The sequence below is a fragment of the Mobula hypostoma genome, chromosome 8, assembly GCF_963921235.1.
Source record: "Mobula hypostoma chromosome 8, sMobHyp1.1, whole genome shotgun sequence".
Lineage (NCBI taxonomy): Eukaryota > Metazoa > Chordata > Chondrichthyes > Myliobatiformes > Myliobatidae > Mobula > Mobula hypostoma.
The window spans coordinates 86,643,531-86,660,429 of record NC_086104.1 but is presented as its reverse complement, the minus strand read 5'-3'; the positions used below and the strand labels follow the sequence as shown (position 1 = coordinate 86,660,429).

At 43.9% G+C, this 16,899-nt stretch overlaps 1 protein-coding gene across 1 annotated transcript in view; it reads left to right on the top strand.

Annotated features, from left to right (window-relative positions):
- Window positions 1-16,899, top strand: part of cfap61 (cilia and flagella associated protein 61) — a 187,128-nt gene that overhangs the window by 106,977 nt on the left and 63,252 nt on the right. Inside the window, exon 20 of the mRNA XM_063055117.1 lies at window positions 11,891-12,059. Within this exon, the coding sequence (XP_062911187.1) occupies window positions 11,891-12,059 (169 nt within the window). The remainder of the gene's footprint in view (window positions 1-11,890; window positions 12,060-16,899) is intronic.

The window sequence follows — 16,899 nt, the reverse complement described above, 5'->3', positions numbered from 1 at the left end:
GCTCACAAATTGACACTTTTAATTTCTGCATTGTAATGGTGACTAAAATTCATACCCACAATGTTAAACAGCACCATTGACTCTCTTTTACTCTAGATATGAATCTATAACTTTCTCCATCTCTTTGGTTTCTCTCTGATCTGTCCATATGTCACAATCATGCCCATCTTGTTAATGACCCATCACTAATAGATATTTCACTGTGTTTATGTGTTTTTTGTGACTATTTATTTAATCTAACCTTTTGAGAAATCAAATGAAAATGAAAAAGAATTTCAGGATGTACATTGTATACATTTCTCTGATGTTAAATGTACCTATTGAAATAGAAAATGTTCCAAATTTCTATTTTAGAACAATATAAGATTTCACTTTCTTACTAGCATATTAGTATTTGGAGAACACTAGTCGAGAAGACAAGTGACGTGTTGGCCTTTGTTGTGAAGGCCATGGTGTTTTAAAACAGGGAGATTTTGTTTGAGCTGTACAAGGTGCTGATGAGGCCACACCTTGAATTCTATGCACAGTTTTGGTCCTCTTGATTTAAAAAGGATATAGTAATATTGGAACTAGTCCAAAGAAGACAATCGGGTTAATTCCTGTTATGAGAAGATTGTCCTCTCAAATGAGGCTAGACAGTTTGGATCTGTACTCCTTGGAGTTTAGAAGAACGAAAGCTGACCTCATTCAAATATATAAGATCCTGAGGAGGCTTGATGGGGTAGATGTTGAAATGTTTTCACTAACAGAAGAATCATCAATAAAAGAGTATACTTGCAATTTAATGTGCCAATCACTTAATATGACTACTACTTCTCCCAGAGGTAGGAAAAATTCATGCCCCAGAGCATGGTAGAGCTTAGATCATTTGAATTATTTAAGGTGAAGAGAAATAAATATTTAAAAGACTGAGGAATTGATGGTAATGGGACTGGCACAGATGAAAAGTGCAGGCTAGCATAGATCAGCCATGACCCTTTTAAAAGATGGGGGTGACTTGAGGGGTCTCATGGCTTATTTCGATCTTCTTGCACTCTTGTGAGAACAGGGTTCATCTGCACTATCCTGGGAAAATATTTGAACTTACTACATGTTACCACAATAAGTGCATGAGAACTTGATGTAAGAGTAAGCCCTTTGGCCTCTGGTGCCTTCTCCAACATTAAATAAGATCATGTTTGAGCTTAGTGCAGTAATCCATTTCCTATGGTAATCCATTACCCCATTCTCTTAATAGCTAAAGATCTATCAATCTTTGGCTTAAATATACACAGCAAATTTAAGTCTACTGTACTCCTGGGTCAAGAATTGCGAAGATTCACAATCCCTTACATGAACAAATTACTTCTCATACATGCCCCGAATGATTGCCATCTTATTTTGAGACTGTAACCCCAGATTCTAGATCCCCCGGGCATAAGAAAGATTCAACCTGATATTTACCCTGTCAAGCCACTAAGAATTTTGTACTTTTCAATGAGATCACCAGTCTTTCTTCCAAACTTAAGAGTATACTTAGTGATATGACAAAACTGCTTCCCAGAAATCATTTACTTTCCATATTATGTTGACTTTGCTGGTGGTCATTCCTCTTTCCGAACAAGCTTGGAGGTGGAATCAGATGCACTTCAGCTCTGGCTGGGTTTGCAGCCCATTACTTCCTATAAAGTGAAACCTAACATCATGAGTGGCAGTGATGTTTCACTCCCAGATGAGTTCAATGCCTTTTTATGAACACTATGCATGGTAGAATAAAACTACAGCTATGAGGATCCCTGCAACACCCAGTGATCCTGTGATCTCTGTCTTGGAGGCCAACATCAGATGGTCTTTCAAGAGGATGAACCCTTGCAAGGCAACAGACTCCAATGGAGTACCTGGTAGGACTCTTGAAAACCTGTGCCAACCATCTGGCAGGTGTGTTTAAAGTCATTTACAATCTCTCATTGCTACAGTTGGAAGTTCCTACCTGTTTCAAATAAGGGCAACTATTATACCAGTGCTCAAGAAGAGTAGGGTGAGCTGCCTTAATGACCATCATCCAATAGCACTTGCATCCACAGGTGATGAAGTGCTTTGAGAGGTTGATTATAGCTAGAATCAACTCCTGTCTCAGCAAGAACCTGGACCCACTGCATTTTGCCTATTACCAGAATAGGTCTGCAGCAGATGTGATTTCATTGGTTCTTCACGGGGTCTTGGATCACTTGAACAATACTAATACTTATGTCAGGATGCTGTTTATTAACTATAGCTCAGCATTTAACACATGTAAGGGGGTTTCGATTTTTATGTTACTGTGGAGGCTAATTAAAATGGCGTCTTTGTTATGTTAATCTGGGGAATGCAGCTTTGTTGTGTTAAACATTGAGAAAGTTTGCGCTAACAGTTTGTTTTGGTTTAGAGTGTGATAAGAGAGTGCTATTAACCAATTGGGATAGTTGTTATGGTTTTGGTGTATTTGAAGATACTGTATGCACGGGGTTTTGGGGCAGAAGGCAGGAGAGTGAGACAGGGAATGGACCAGGTGCTGTGAGTCCGCTAACGGGGTCGGACCCCGAGCAAGACGTTTGGCGAGGAGACAGAGACGGACTCGTGTGGAGCGTCTGGTCGACCATCGTTGTTGGTCCCAGGCGGCCGGTCGAGGTGGTCCGAGGGGGTCGCAGGGTGAAGAAGAAGGTCCTTGAGCTCCAACGGTTTTTGTGCACGAAGAGATTGAACTTTGATAAGTGTGGCGCCTTTTATTTTCCTTTTATATTTTATTCTCTTTTAATTATATAGTTCCAGTAATATCTATAAACTGTAAATCATTTAATTGCATCTGGTGTATTGTCTGTTATTTGGGCGGGGTGGGGTACCTCACACATCATCCACACAAACGAATTATCCAGTTTGGTGGGGCCAAGGCTGTTTCCCTAGACGACAGCGAGCCGAGCGACCCTGAGGGTGGCTAGGGGGGCTTACATTGTGTGGGCTTTGTCCGGGATTGAGTCTGCTGGTATGCTGTGTGGGTACCCTGTTTAAATCTGTAATGTGTGTCTCTGTGGGTTATTTGCTGGTGATTGCTGTATGCGTGGTGGGTGAGGTCTTTGCTTGAGGTCAGGCTGGCATTGACAAGTTGGAGGTGGCACTCGGAGCTGCCCAAGCGGTTGGGAGAGAGAGAGAAGAGTGGTCTGATTTGTAGGTAGGGTCTGCGAATAAATGTTCTAGCTCTGGCAGGCTTCGCCTGGCACTTGGGATAGTGACCACCCCAAGAGGGGTGGAGGCGTGCGAGACGTGGGCTGAGTGGATCTCTCAGTTGTTAGATGAGTGGCAGTGCTCAGTTGAGGGAGAGCGACAGGGATTGGTTGAAAGTTTGAGTAGGCGGGCTGGTGACGGTGTTAGAGCTGTCAGGTTCACTTACACCGTAGTGACAGCTGTCAGTTATTTGAAAGGGGGGAGAGTTTTCAGTGTGTCTTCTCTGGTGAGGAGGGCGGCTAAATTGCTTGCAGTGCCAGGGGGATCATTTCAGGGGATCAGTTGTTCAGCTGATCAGAGAGGTGTCGGGAAACTTAGTGGAGGCCCAGTGGGGGAACGGCTTGGGGTCTCTGGGGAAGCACGTTCCCAGCAATGTACCAATGAAAGGAAAAGACCCTATTCCTGAAGGCTTAGAGGGGCCACACCCCAGGGTGTCGCTATGGATAGAGGGAAGCGATGCTAAAGCTATCCTCGACCCCAGGGCACAGATCAAGTTGTGGACAGTTCGTTTTACAACCGGTGTCTGAAGCATTTATCCTTGACAACCGCAAGGGCACCGGAGACTTTGGGTACTAGTGGCAGTAGTTATCCAGAAGACGATGATTGGTTAATGACCCTGGAGTTCAAGGGGGCATTGTCTGGGCACCCAGCGTGTCGAGTTGCTTCTGAGGACGTGTGTAGTAGCCTTGAGCCGGTACCGAATTTAAACGAGACCCGGTGGTGGTGTGGCTTGGGGAAAGTAGCTGAGGGTGAGACCCTCTTAGTAGATGCTCCGAACTACCACGAGGGAGGGGAGTTGACCGCTGAAGACACCTCAGTGAGAGAGAGGTCGCGGCAAATGTACCCTAGCAGCGTAGAAGATGAAGGCAGCGTGTGTGGGGATGATGCGATGTGCTTTAATGTGCTGCATCTGAGGGGTGGATGTTGCCAGATCCTGAGGAGTGCGGCTGTTGAGCTGAAGATGGCCTTTACTAGTTCCCTAGGAATCTTCCGATCTGAAAAGATGCCCAAGGGCATATCCGGAGCCCCTGCATCCTTCCCGCGGGGCATGAGGAAGACCATAGAGGAAGTGAAGGTGTGTGGAGTTTTGACGTATGTGGATGACCGCCTAGAGCTTGGATTCGCCTGGGGGGACTATGAGGCGAGGCGAGTGGCTGAGCCCGGGCGACCGAAGCGAAGTGTCAAATGTGGAGGAGTTTTTGGCCGGAGGAGTTTGGTGCAATGTGAGGAAAATGACCCGACATACCAGTTGAACTTCCTGGTGTTGGGACAGATGGTGGTGGACAGGGGGTTGGAAACCCAGGTCGTCAATCTGAATGAGACACAGGGAAGAGAGGGGATTTGCACCGCACTGCGGTCATGTACTGATGAATTAATCCAGCGAGAAGAAACAATGACCCACCTTCGAAGGGATCAGCAGAAACTCAAGACGTCCATTCAGAACAGATTGGAAGATTTACAAGTTGGGGAAGATCAAGGAAGTGTTCTGACTAAGGTCAACAGAAAACCAAGAGCCCAGGGAGGGGAGTTTGACTACACTCCCGAGGAGGCGAAGAAATGGAGGACAGATCTCGGAAAGGGGAGGCGGACGCTTGAAAGGAACCTGAAGGTGACTATCGCGAGTTTAAATGAAGTGGAAAAACTGAAAGTTGACCTGGAAGACATCCTCAGGAAGAAACAACCGGAGGCTGAACATTCTTTAACTGCTGCTTTTCAGGTCAGGGTGGAAGAAGCTGGTGGGGTAACTGCGTCCCAGATTGAGATGGCCAGGAACCCTGAGTCAGAACTGCAGAGGCTGTGGCGAGAGTTGAAGGAGTCCCCGAAGAAGCTAACATCTCGACTGCAGGAGGCTGAAGGGGTAGCCCCAGCTAAATGCTTCAGTTTGGAGAAACTGAAACAGCAGCTACCAATCGAGGGAATGAGGAAGGATACGGGTTCGAAGGATGATGTGCTGCACATGTGGTACATGCTGCCTTTCGCTAACTTCCCCATGATTGAGGAAGAGACCTTTGGCCCTTCTCCCACTGAGTCAGGTGTAGCGAGGAGAGCTAGCTGTGGGCAGTCTGAGTTACGGCAGGATCAGGAAGGAGGAGAGGCGGGGCCCCCCACACTGGACTGGGGGCTCTGAGCTGTAGTGGTGGCCTGAGTGGGAGAGGAGTTGGCAAGCAGGCCCGAGGTATCCCTAGTAGTGTCTGAGCCTTTTGGGTTTAGGTGAGGGGGTACGGAGGTCTCAGAGGGTTAAGAAGCTCCCAGATAGGTTGGCCTATGTAGCGCCCATGGGATGGGAGTAAGGTCCACTGTTTGGGGAGCACTGTCACTGTGTGTATCTGTGTATGTGTGTGTTGTGTGTCTGTAGGACTGGGTGGCGAGTTATTTATAAGTCATGAGGACATGACTTTATTTGGTGGGGGGAGTTTCGATTTTTATGTTACTGCGGAGGCTAATTAAAATGGCGTCTTTGTTATGTTAATCTGGGGAATGCGGCTTTGTTGTGTTAAACACTGAGAAAGTTTGTGCTAACAGTTTGTTTTGGTTTAGAGTGTGATAAGAGAGTGCTATTAACCAATTGGGATAGTTGTTACGGTTTTGGTGTATTTGAAGATACCGTATGCGCGGGGTTTTGGGGCAGAAGGCGGGAGAGCGAGACAGAGAATGGACCAGGTGCTGTGAGTCCGCTAACGGGGTCGGACCCCGAGCGGGACGTTCGGCGAGGAGACGGAGACGTTCTCGTGTGGAGCATCTGGTCGACCACCGTTGTTGGTCCCAGGCGGCCGGTTGAGGTGGTCCGAGGGGGTCGCAGGGTGAAGAAGAAGGTCCTTGAGCTCCAACGGTTTTTGTGCACGAAGAGATTGAACTTTGATAAGTGTGGCGCCTTTTATTTTCCTTTTATATTTTATTCTCTTTTAATTATATAGTTCCAGTAATATCTATAAACTGTAAATCATTTAATTGCATCTGGTGTATTGTCTGTTATTTAGGCGGGGAGGGGTACATCACACAGCATCCACACAAACGAATTATCCAGTTTGGTGGGGCTGAGGCTGTTTCCCTAGACGACAGCGAGCCGAGCGACCCTGAGGGTGGCTGGGGGGGGGGGCTACACACAATCATTCCTATAGTTCTGATTGAAAAGCTCCAAAACCTGGACCTTTGTACCTCTTTCTTTAACTGGATCCTCCACTTCCTCACCAGTGGACCATAGTCTGTGTGGATCGGAAATAACATCTCCACCTCATTGATAATCAACACTGGCACTCCTCAAGGATGTGTGCTTAGCCCACTGCTCTACTCTCTCTACACTCATGACTATGTGGCTAGGCACAGCTGAAAGACCATCTATAAATTTGATGACAACTTAACAATTGTTGGCAAAATTTCAGATGGTGAGAAGAAGGCGTACAGGAATGAGATATAACAGCTAGTTGAGTGGTATTGTAGCAACAACCTTGCACTCAAAAAATGATTGTGAACTTGATAAGGGGTAAGATGAGAGAATACACACCAGTCCTCATACAGGGATCAGAAGTGGAAAGGGTAAGCAATTTCAGGTCCTGGTGGTGGTGGCCAAGTAGGGGTTTTGGGCTGGACCCCTCACACTTGTGCTACTTATGCCCACAAAAACCTCGGGATAAGAGTGATAAGAAGAATAAAATTTATGCCAGCTCAGACGTTGCCTGGATTAACAAGGTCTGTGGCAATGATTGGGGAACTGGGACCATCTGGTGAGAAATTGGCTACCGGAACAAACCATAAATGGACAAGACTGGAGAACATGGAATTAATGGAATGCTAGTTTAACAGCAACATACATGAAAAAGGATACATCAAGTGCATATGGGGACTCTGGCAACAACAAAGACCACCGTCCACATTCACAGAAAATCAACTAGTTACCCAGTGATCAAACATTGTCAACGGAGGATTGCTATCACATCTTGAATTGGAAGACATACAATCACAGTGCACCACAGCAACATCACCGCAGAACCGAGCCAATTCGGAAATACAAGTTCACCTCCACAGCTCATAGATGGTGCAAAATTAATAGCAACACCTTGTACACGGAAAATTTAAGTTCAAACCTCACCTTGTGCTATATTGATGCTGGCTGCTGTAATCAGAGAAAAGAACTGGTGACTGTCAATCAGCTAATTAGGCTTCTCAGACTTAGTGATAAAATTCCATCAGAAGGCCTGCTGGAAGCAGACAATGAAGCACTACTCACAAATGCAACCTCCAACATAACTGAGACCAGTAATCTGATATATGCATCAGCAGCAGTCTTAGAAATGCTGGGCTACAAAATGAAATCCAGTGGACAGGACTGTTATAACCCCACCTCCGGAAATGATGATTGGAAGTCAAGGTGAAAACCACGAGAGCGGAGGTCAGTAGACTAATTGAGAAGTAGAAAGGTGGGAAGAGCAATGACTCATCTCGGCTACTAAGGAAGTAGAGAGGCTGGAAACTGCCAAGCAAGTTAACTGCTCTGGCTACCAATCTACAGAGGTACACGAAGGACACAGAGGCCAAGCAAATAAATGCACTCTTCTCCAAAGAACCAGGAAAAGTATTTGCATAGTTCCAGGGCAACAACAATTCCTGAACTAACCAAAGCAGCAACTGAGGAGTACTGGAAGAGCATACAGGAGAAAGAAGCATCACATAACAGCAGTGCCCAATGGCTGAAAGACCATTGCAAGCTTTGCAATCTCCCAGAGGAAGAACCAGTCACCATCACAGCAGTAGATGTCCAGCAATGGGTAGCAAGTATGAACAATTGGACGTCACCAGGGCCTGACATGATCCATGCCTATTGGCTGAAGAAACTAACTGCATTACATTCCCAGCCGGCATCTCAAAAGAACCAGCTGTTTGAGGCAGGCTCCCACCCGGGCTGGCTAACTCAAGGAAGAACAGTACAGTACTCATAATGAAGGAGCCTCACAAAGGAGCAACATTGTCAAATTACCAGCCTATAACCTGCCTGTCAACAACATGGAAGCTCCTATCAGGCATCATAGCCATTGAGCTGAAGGAACATGTGTGTAAATTCCTGAGCCCTGCTCTGAAGGGGATTGGTAATGGAGCCAGAGGCTGCAAGCATCAGCTACTGGTAGACAAAGCAGTAATGTGAAACTCCAAGACCAGGCAAACCAACCTAAGCATAGCCTGTATCAACTACCAGAAAGCATACGACTCAATGCACCATGCATTGATCCTGGAGTGCCTCTCTCTCTCTGTACAAGGTCAACAAGACAGTAAGGATCTTCATCAAGAACTCAATGGACCATGGGAGGATAATGCTAGAAGTTAACTCAAAACCAATAGCACAAGTGTCGCATCAGATGTGGAATATACCAGGGGGATGCACTATCCCCACTGCTGTTCTGCATAGGGTTGAACCCCCTCAGCCAGATCATCTTGAAGAGTGGATATGGATACAGGTTCAAGAGTGGAGTGACCATCAGCCACTTCCTGTACATGGATGACACCAAGCTGTATGCCAGAAATGTAATGTATGCCACTAATTCACCTGAGAAGGGTGTACAGCAGAGACATCAGGATATCATTTGCACTGGAAAAGTGCAGCAAGATGGTCGTAAGAGGGGAAATCATCAAGACTAAAGGAGTCAACTTACCTGAAGGCCACATACCAGATGTACAGGACAGCTACAAATATCTGGGGATCCTGCAGGCACATGGAAGCCACAATGAGGACACAAGGAAGGCTGCAACATCAAAGTACCTCCAAAGAGAGAGACACATGTCCGAGGGGTGGAATGACAGGCTGGATTGCAATCATCTGCACACTGCAAACCATCCAGCACATAGTAGCAGGATGCAGGGAGCAAGATGCAGGCAGGAACAGCATACACTGAATGGCACAATCCAGTTGCAAGAACTGTGCATAGGAATGTCAGAGCTGAGTATGAATTGGGCACTCCCAAGTCAAAATAGGGAACATGCAAGAAGGTAGTGGAGAATGACATAGCTAAGGTTCTTTTGCACTTCCAAATACAGACAGATAAGCAGGTACTGTCCAACCAACCAGACATAGTAATATTGGATAAGGAACAGAAATGGCAATCCTGAATGACAGTAACATCAGGAAGAAAGAATATGAGATGCTGGAGAAATACCAGGGCTTGAAAGAGCAGATAGAAGGGATGTGGAAGGTTAAAGCCAGAGTAATCCCAGTGGTGATAGAAACATAGAAAATAGGTGCAGGAGTAGGCCATTCGGCCCTTCGAGCCTGCATCGCCATTCAGTATGATCATGGCTGATCATCCAACTCGAAACCTGTACCTGCCTTCTCTCCATACCCCCCTGATCCCTTTTCCCAGGAATCAATCTGGTGAACCTTCTTTGTACTCCCTCTATGGCAAGAATGTCTTTCCTCAGATTAGGGGACCAAAACTGCACACAATACTCCAGGTGTGGTTTCACCAAGGCCTTGTACAACTGCAGTAGTACCTCCCTGCTCCTGTACTCGAATCCTCTTGCTATGAATGCCAGCATACCATTCACCTTTTTCACCACCTGCTGAACCTGCATGCCCACTTTCAATGACTGGTGTATAATGACACCCAGGTCTCGTTGCACCTCCCCTTTTCCTAATCGGCCACCATTCAGATAATAATCTGTTTTCCTGTTTTTGCCACCAAAGTGGATAACCTCACATTTATCCACATTAAATTGCATTGCATCTGCCATGAATTTGCCCACTCACCTAACCTATCCAAGTCACCCTGCATCCTTTTAGCATCCTTCTCATAGCTAACACTGCTGCCCAGCTTCGTGTCATCCGTAAACTTGGCAATGCTGCATTTAATTCCCTTGTCTTAAGTCATTAATATATATTGTAAACAACTGGGGTCCCAGCACTGAGCCTTGCAGTACCCCACTAGTCACTGCCTGCCATCCTGAAAAGGTCCCGTTTATTCCTACTCTTTGCTTCCTGTCTGCCAACCAATTCTCTATCCACGTCAATACCTTACCCCCAATACCGTGTGCTTTAAGTTTACACACTAGTCTCCTGTGTGAGACCTTGTCAAAAGCCTTTTGAAAATCCAAATATACCACATCCACTGGTTCTCCCCATACACTCTACTAGTTACATCCTCAAAAAATTCTATGAGATTCGTCAGACATAATTTTCCTTTCACAAATCCATAATGACTTTGTCCGATGATTTCACCGCTTTCCAAATGTGCTGTTATCACATCTTTGATAACTGACTTTAGCATTTTCCCCACCACCGATGTCAGGATAGGAACACTCTCGAGCTCCCAGTCCGCTGGTGGAGTGTGTGTGTGTGTGTGTGTGTGTGTGTGTGTGTGTACATATATATAAATTCAGTTTTTATTGTTATGTATTGCAATGTACTGCTGCCATAAAAACAAATATCACGACATATGCCAGTGATATTAAATTTTATTTTATTTCTTCTGATTCTGATTCTGAGCTCAACTCATTAAAGAAGAAACTAAGAAATTGCTCATTAACAGAATGTTTATCCATGAAATTAGAAGTTACAGGATGCAGTATTTTAAATAAAAACTTAAGACTGCAAAATGTGAATGAATTTGCATTTGCTTGGAAAGCTTTATCCAAAAACTCCACTATCAATGTATTTTTAGCTATTCACTCATATAGAAGGAAATAAATGAAATCACATTGAAAAATCAAAAAATTAGTTTTAGATGTAACAGAGGAGTCAACATGATATTACCTTATGAAACTTTTTATAATTATTGCTATCACACAAATCCTATTAATTCTTATTATATAGAATATGTGTTTTACTTATGGAATAAATTAACAGTGTTCATATTCAAAAAATAAGTTTGATGCATGTACTGATAACTGCAGAATGCAGGAGGATTTCATTCACATACACATTGTAATCTATTTTAATACATTGTGGCACAGAGATTTTAATTGTGACATAAAACGTGGAATATTATTGTACCCAAGTCTATTTGGGCAATCATGCCTTTTTAAGAGTTGAGACCACTTTAGTGCTATATCCTATCTACTTCCCTAGACGTTAGTGTTCTTAAAATTTGTGTCTAATTAACATTACAATGGAATCTGATTTTGTTACCTTTATAGGTTGTGCATTTCAAATCACATTATCATTTATTTGAAATAATTGTAACCTCTTTTCTCCAAGAATGGAGTGGGCCTTGTATCTAATTTTCTATCCAGATGAGAGGTGGGAAGTGTGGTTTTACTATGAGGGTGGAGACAGTTTTCCCTGCAGTGTGTTTTATCAAGTGAAATTAGCTGAGTAGCTCCATAATTGTTACCAGCTTCTCAAGTGATTGAGAATAAAGAGCACAATGATGATACAAGTTAAGCAATTTCAGTACATGTAATCAAAGGGTTTTTGAAAGCATAGTGTTTTCTGTAGTTGCCTGGACAGGGAAATGGCCTGCAGAGACATTATTGCTCCCTCACCCCCACCCTCCAGTGATACAGTGCTAGATATCATGTTGAAGACAATATGGTCATCTGGAGAGATCAGCTTTCCTGGTGATGGGTGGAAGAAGTGCACAGCTGGCACCAGTGTTTAATGAATAAAGGTATAGCTGAAGTAAATTTAAAAACATTAAGGCTGATTAAAATTCTATTTTCTATTATGAAGGTTCCATGTCCCACAGGAGCTGATAAAAAATTGACTAACAAGGACGTGATTGTGGACCCTGACAAGCAATTCACAGATAAAGTGCTCTCCAACCTTTTCATTCTGAATAATCATAGCGATTGTGAAAATGCACTGCATTGGCTCAAATCTCATTCAGCAAATGCTAAAGGTACAGCTTTAATCTCACTAAAAGTCTTTAATGAAAACTGGTAAATATCTGTCGGTACTACCAACTTGAAGTCTTAAATGTATCCACGCTGTTTGCCATGTGAAGTCAGAAAGAACAAGGCCAAAGCAGCAGGTAAGAACAGGAAATTAGTTTGGAAGTGGAAATTTGGCTAGAAACTGAAACTGAGAAATATCTAATGGAATAGTCAGTGGTATTAAGGTAATACAGAGAGGTATGTTTCCAAGATGTTGTTGATGGTGAGACAAAATGGGAAAGCTAAGGCTGGGGAGGGCTTACATTCCTTGCAGTACCTGACACACAAGAAATGCTGCTGAAAATAAAAGCCTCTTTACTGTGACCCCGAATTTCAAGTAAAATTTGTGTTGTTATGCTAACTCTATTGTGTGGTCATGATGTCAACATTCTTTGTAGATTCTCTCAAATCTGATATGTCCCAGTTGAAATAGCAATGCGTGCGAAGTTGTCACCAACAGCACAAAACTCCAGATACATTTTATGTACCTCTTCCATTTTGTATATATCATTCAGGTTAAAGTTTGTTATCTTTCTTTCTCGGTTGTCAAACTACCAGCACTGGTCATTGGATAGCATTTCATAGTCATAGTCATAGTCATAGTCATACTTTATTGATCCCGGGGGAAATTTGTTTTCGTTACAGTCGCACCATAAATAATAAATAGTAATAGAACCATAAATAGTTAAATAGTAATATGTAAATTATGCCAGTAAATTATGAAATAAGTCCAGGCCCAGCCTATTGGCTCAGGGTGTCTGACCCTCCAAGGGAGGAGTTGTAAAGTTTGATGGCCACAGGCAGGAATGACTTCCTATGACGCTCTGTGTTGCATCTCGGTGGAATGAGTCTCTGGTTGAATGTACTCCTGTGCCCACCCAGTACATTATGTAGTGGATGGGAGACATTGTCCAAGATGGCATGCAACTTAGACAGCATCCTCTTTTCAGACACCACCGTGAGAGAGTCCAGTTCCATCCCCACAACATCACTGGCCTTACGAATGAGTTTGTTGATTCTGTTGGTGTCTGCTACCCTCAGCCTGCTGCCCCAGCACACAACAGCAAACATGATAGCACTGGCCACCACAGACTCATAGAACATCCTCAGCATCATCCGGCAGATGTTAAAAGACCTCTGTCTCCTCAGGAAATAGAGATGGCTCTGACCCTTCTTGTAGACAGCCTCAGTGTTCTTTGACCAGTCAAGTTTATTGTCAATTCGTATCCCCAGGTATTTGTAATCCTCCACCATGTCCACACTGACCCCCTGGATGGAAACAGGGGTCACTGGTACCTTAGCTCTCCTCAGGTCTACCACCAGCTCCTTAGTCTTTTTCACATTAAGCTGCAGATAATCCTGCTCACACCATGTGACAAAGTTTCCTACTGTAACCCTGTACTCAGCCTCATCTCCCTTGCTGATGCATCCAACTATGGCAGAGTCATCCGAAAACTTCTGAAGATGACAAGACTCTGTGCAGTAGTTGAAGTCCAAGGTGTAAATGGTGAAGAGAAAGGGAGACAAGACAGTCCCCTGTGGAGCCCCAGTGCTGCTGATCACTCTGTCGGACACACAGTATTGCAAGCACATGTACTGTGGTCTGCCAGTCAGGTAATCAAGAATCCATGACACTAGGGAAGCATCCACCTGCATCGCTGTCAGCTTCTCCCCTAGCAGAGCAGGGCGGATGGTGTTAAACGCACTGGAGAAGTCAAAAAACATGACCCTCACAGTGCTCACTGGCTTGTCCAGGTGGGCGTAAACACGGTTCAGCAGGTAGACGATGGCATCCTCAACTCCTAGTCGGGGCTGGTAGGCGAACTGGAGGGGATCTAAGTGTGGCCTGACCATAGGCCGGAGCAGCTCCAGAACAAGTCTCTCTCAGGGTCTTCATGATGTGGGAGGTCAATGCCACCAGTCTGTAGTCATTGAGGCCGCTGGGGCGCGGCGTCTTCGGCACAGGGACGAGGCAGGACGTCTTCCACAGTACAGGAACCCTTCGGAGCCTCAGGATCAGGTTGAATACGTGGTGAAGTACTCCACATAGCTGAGGGGCACAGGCTTTGAGCACCCTGGTACTGACACCAAACGGTCCCGCAGCCTTGCTTGGGTTGAGACGTTTCAGCTGTCTTCTCACCTATTCTGCTGTAAAGCCCACCGTGGTGGTTTCGTGTGGGGGAGGGGTATAGTCATGACAGCAGGGTGGGGGACTGTGAGGAGGGGTAGGAGGGGAGAGTGGGATATGTGTTGGTTGGGGGCCGACAACAGATGGCTCATGTGGAGGTTGGACAGTGGCCACAATGTCAAATCTGTTAAAGAACAGGTTAAGTTCATTGGCCCTGTCCACACTGCCTTCAGCTCCTCTGTTGCTAGTTTGCCAGAACCCATTGATGGTCTTCATCCCCCTCCAGACCTCTCTCATGTTGTTCTGCTGGAGTTTCCACTCAAGCTTCCTCCTGTACCTGTCTTTAGCCTCCCTGATCCTGGCTTTCAGGTCCCTCTGTATTGCCCTCAGCTCCTCCCTATGTCCATCTCTAAATGCCCTCTTTTTAGCTTTCGGGATGTCCTTAATGTCCTTTGTTACCCATGTCTTGTTATTTGAATAACAAAGGACAGTTCTTGTCGGAACATTGCAGTCCACACAGAAGTTGATGTTGAAATTTGAACACCTGTTAAGTGGCAAGTGTAATTGTAATCTGGTTTGCTTTTTTAAAAAAAAAGGGAAAAAAGCTTCCATTTATATTGTAGCTTTCATGTTCCTTTTTAGGATGTCTCAAGATGTACAGTCAGAAAAGCCCTTACTGTATATATGAATGTGTTAATCTTGTAATGTACACAATATTGCAAACTGCTAGTTCACACAAACTGTATTGTGATAACTGAGAAGTGCATTGTGACTGGTGCAGGTTCTGAAACTAAACTGGGAACCAACAGTGGTGCAATCCCAAAACCTCAGGCTTAAAATATTAGTTGCTGTACTATGGGTCTTGGCCACAAAGGTGAAAGAGAGTGAGGTACTTTATTGCCTTATTATAATACTGAAGTCAATGCCAGGAGTCAAGCCGCAGGGACCTTTATGTAGTACTGCAAGAAGTTCAATGACATGACCTCAAGCATAATGGACAGTGAGTGCATTTTAAAATGTCAAATCCTATTAACTGCAGCAATGCAAATCAGTACCCATTAATGTTTTTTTGAATATATTCATCCAATCCACTGGAATCTGACTTTGTCATGCAGCAAATCTCATAGCTATATTTTAGTTTGCTCAGTTTGCTAGCTATTTAATTATTACTGTTGCCCCACACAACCACATTGTAGGACCTTGCTTTGTCTGATTCAGGAGATGGTGGCAGGCACTGGATTAAACAACGCTAACTTATCCACGCATGTGCTTGCCTATGAGAGAAGCTGGTAAAGCTATCTTTGAGATGCTTGATCCTGAGGTATTGGCTACTGGAAAAAGTTGGTATCCCCCTAATTTCATATCTTTCACATCTCTGCTCCTTCAATTTACACAGACATCAAATTTACTCCATCCCCTTACAGTACATAAATACATGAAAAGCAAGATAAGAATAGGAGTGTATTGTTAGCTTCCCATTCAATGAAATGATTTGTGTGTGCCCTAATTTATATATTCACCGTTGTCTCATTTTCTATTAACACTTTGAATAACAATCTATCAAATAAACAATTTAAAATTATGTATTGTCTAGCATTTATTATCATTTACGGAAGTGAACTTCAAACAATCACTTAGCTGTGTTTCCAAAATTCACGCCCAGAAGACTTTACTACTTTATTGTTCGTTCCAGAACTGAGGTAGGTCCAGAGTTGCTTATAAACCAAACTAAATAAAGATGACAGACTTGCTTCTCTGCAGGACATCTGTGAACTAGATAGGGTCTTATGGTAATCTGCTGGTTTCACGGCTGCTAGTAGTGATAGTAGCTTATTATTAGTTTAAATAATTAAATATTTAATTATTAAAATATGAATTCCCTAACTATCATGTTGGGATTTCAACCCGTGTTCTGACTCCAGGCTGCTGGAGCTGTAAATGAGGGTGGCGTGGTAGCATAGTGGTTAATATAACATTTTACAGTGCCAGCTGTAAGATTAGGGATCAATTCCTGCTGCTGTCTATGAAAAGCTTATATGTTCTCTCTCGTGACCGCATGGGTTTCTCCTGGTGCTCTGGTTTCCTTCAAACGTTGCAAAAACATACGATTTAGGGTTAGTAAGTTGTGGGCATGCTGTGTTGACGCTGGAAGCATGAAGACACTTGCAGGCTGCCTTTGGCACATCCTTGATGCAAACAGTACATTTCACTGCATGTCTTGTACATGTGAAAACTAAAGCTAATTTTATTGTACCTTAAAAATTCACCATTGTTTTATCATAAATTTTGACAAAACTATGCTACACTCATTCTGAAATAATAGTCTCAAAATTATGCAGCTAAATGAAAATGTTTACTGCAAAGTCTTATTATTCTTGTATTCATGATGTCTTTTTTCCCTGATCTCAATGCACAGAAGCAATACCCAGAAATGTGCAAGATCATGGCAGTGGTAACAGTTTTAAATTCTTTGGTGGGATGCTGCAATAAAATATTGAAATCAGGAGTAAAAATACTTGTGTAATATGCCCAGAAATGGGTAAAACACAGCAAAAATAGGAAGCACTGAATTGCCAGTGCTGATGAAAACAGTAAGTAGTTTCTACATTCACCAGCTAAGACACATAGAAATTTTAAGAAACACTTTATTATCATGTAACCAGAAATGTATTATTAGT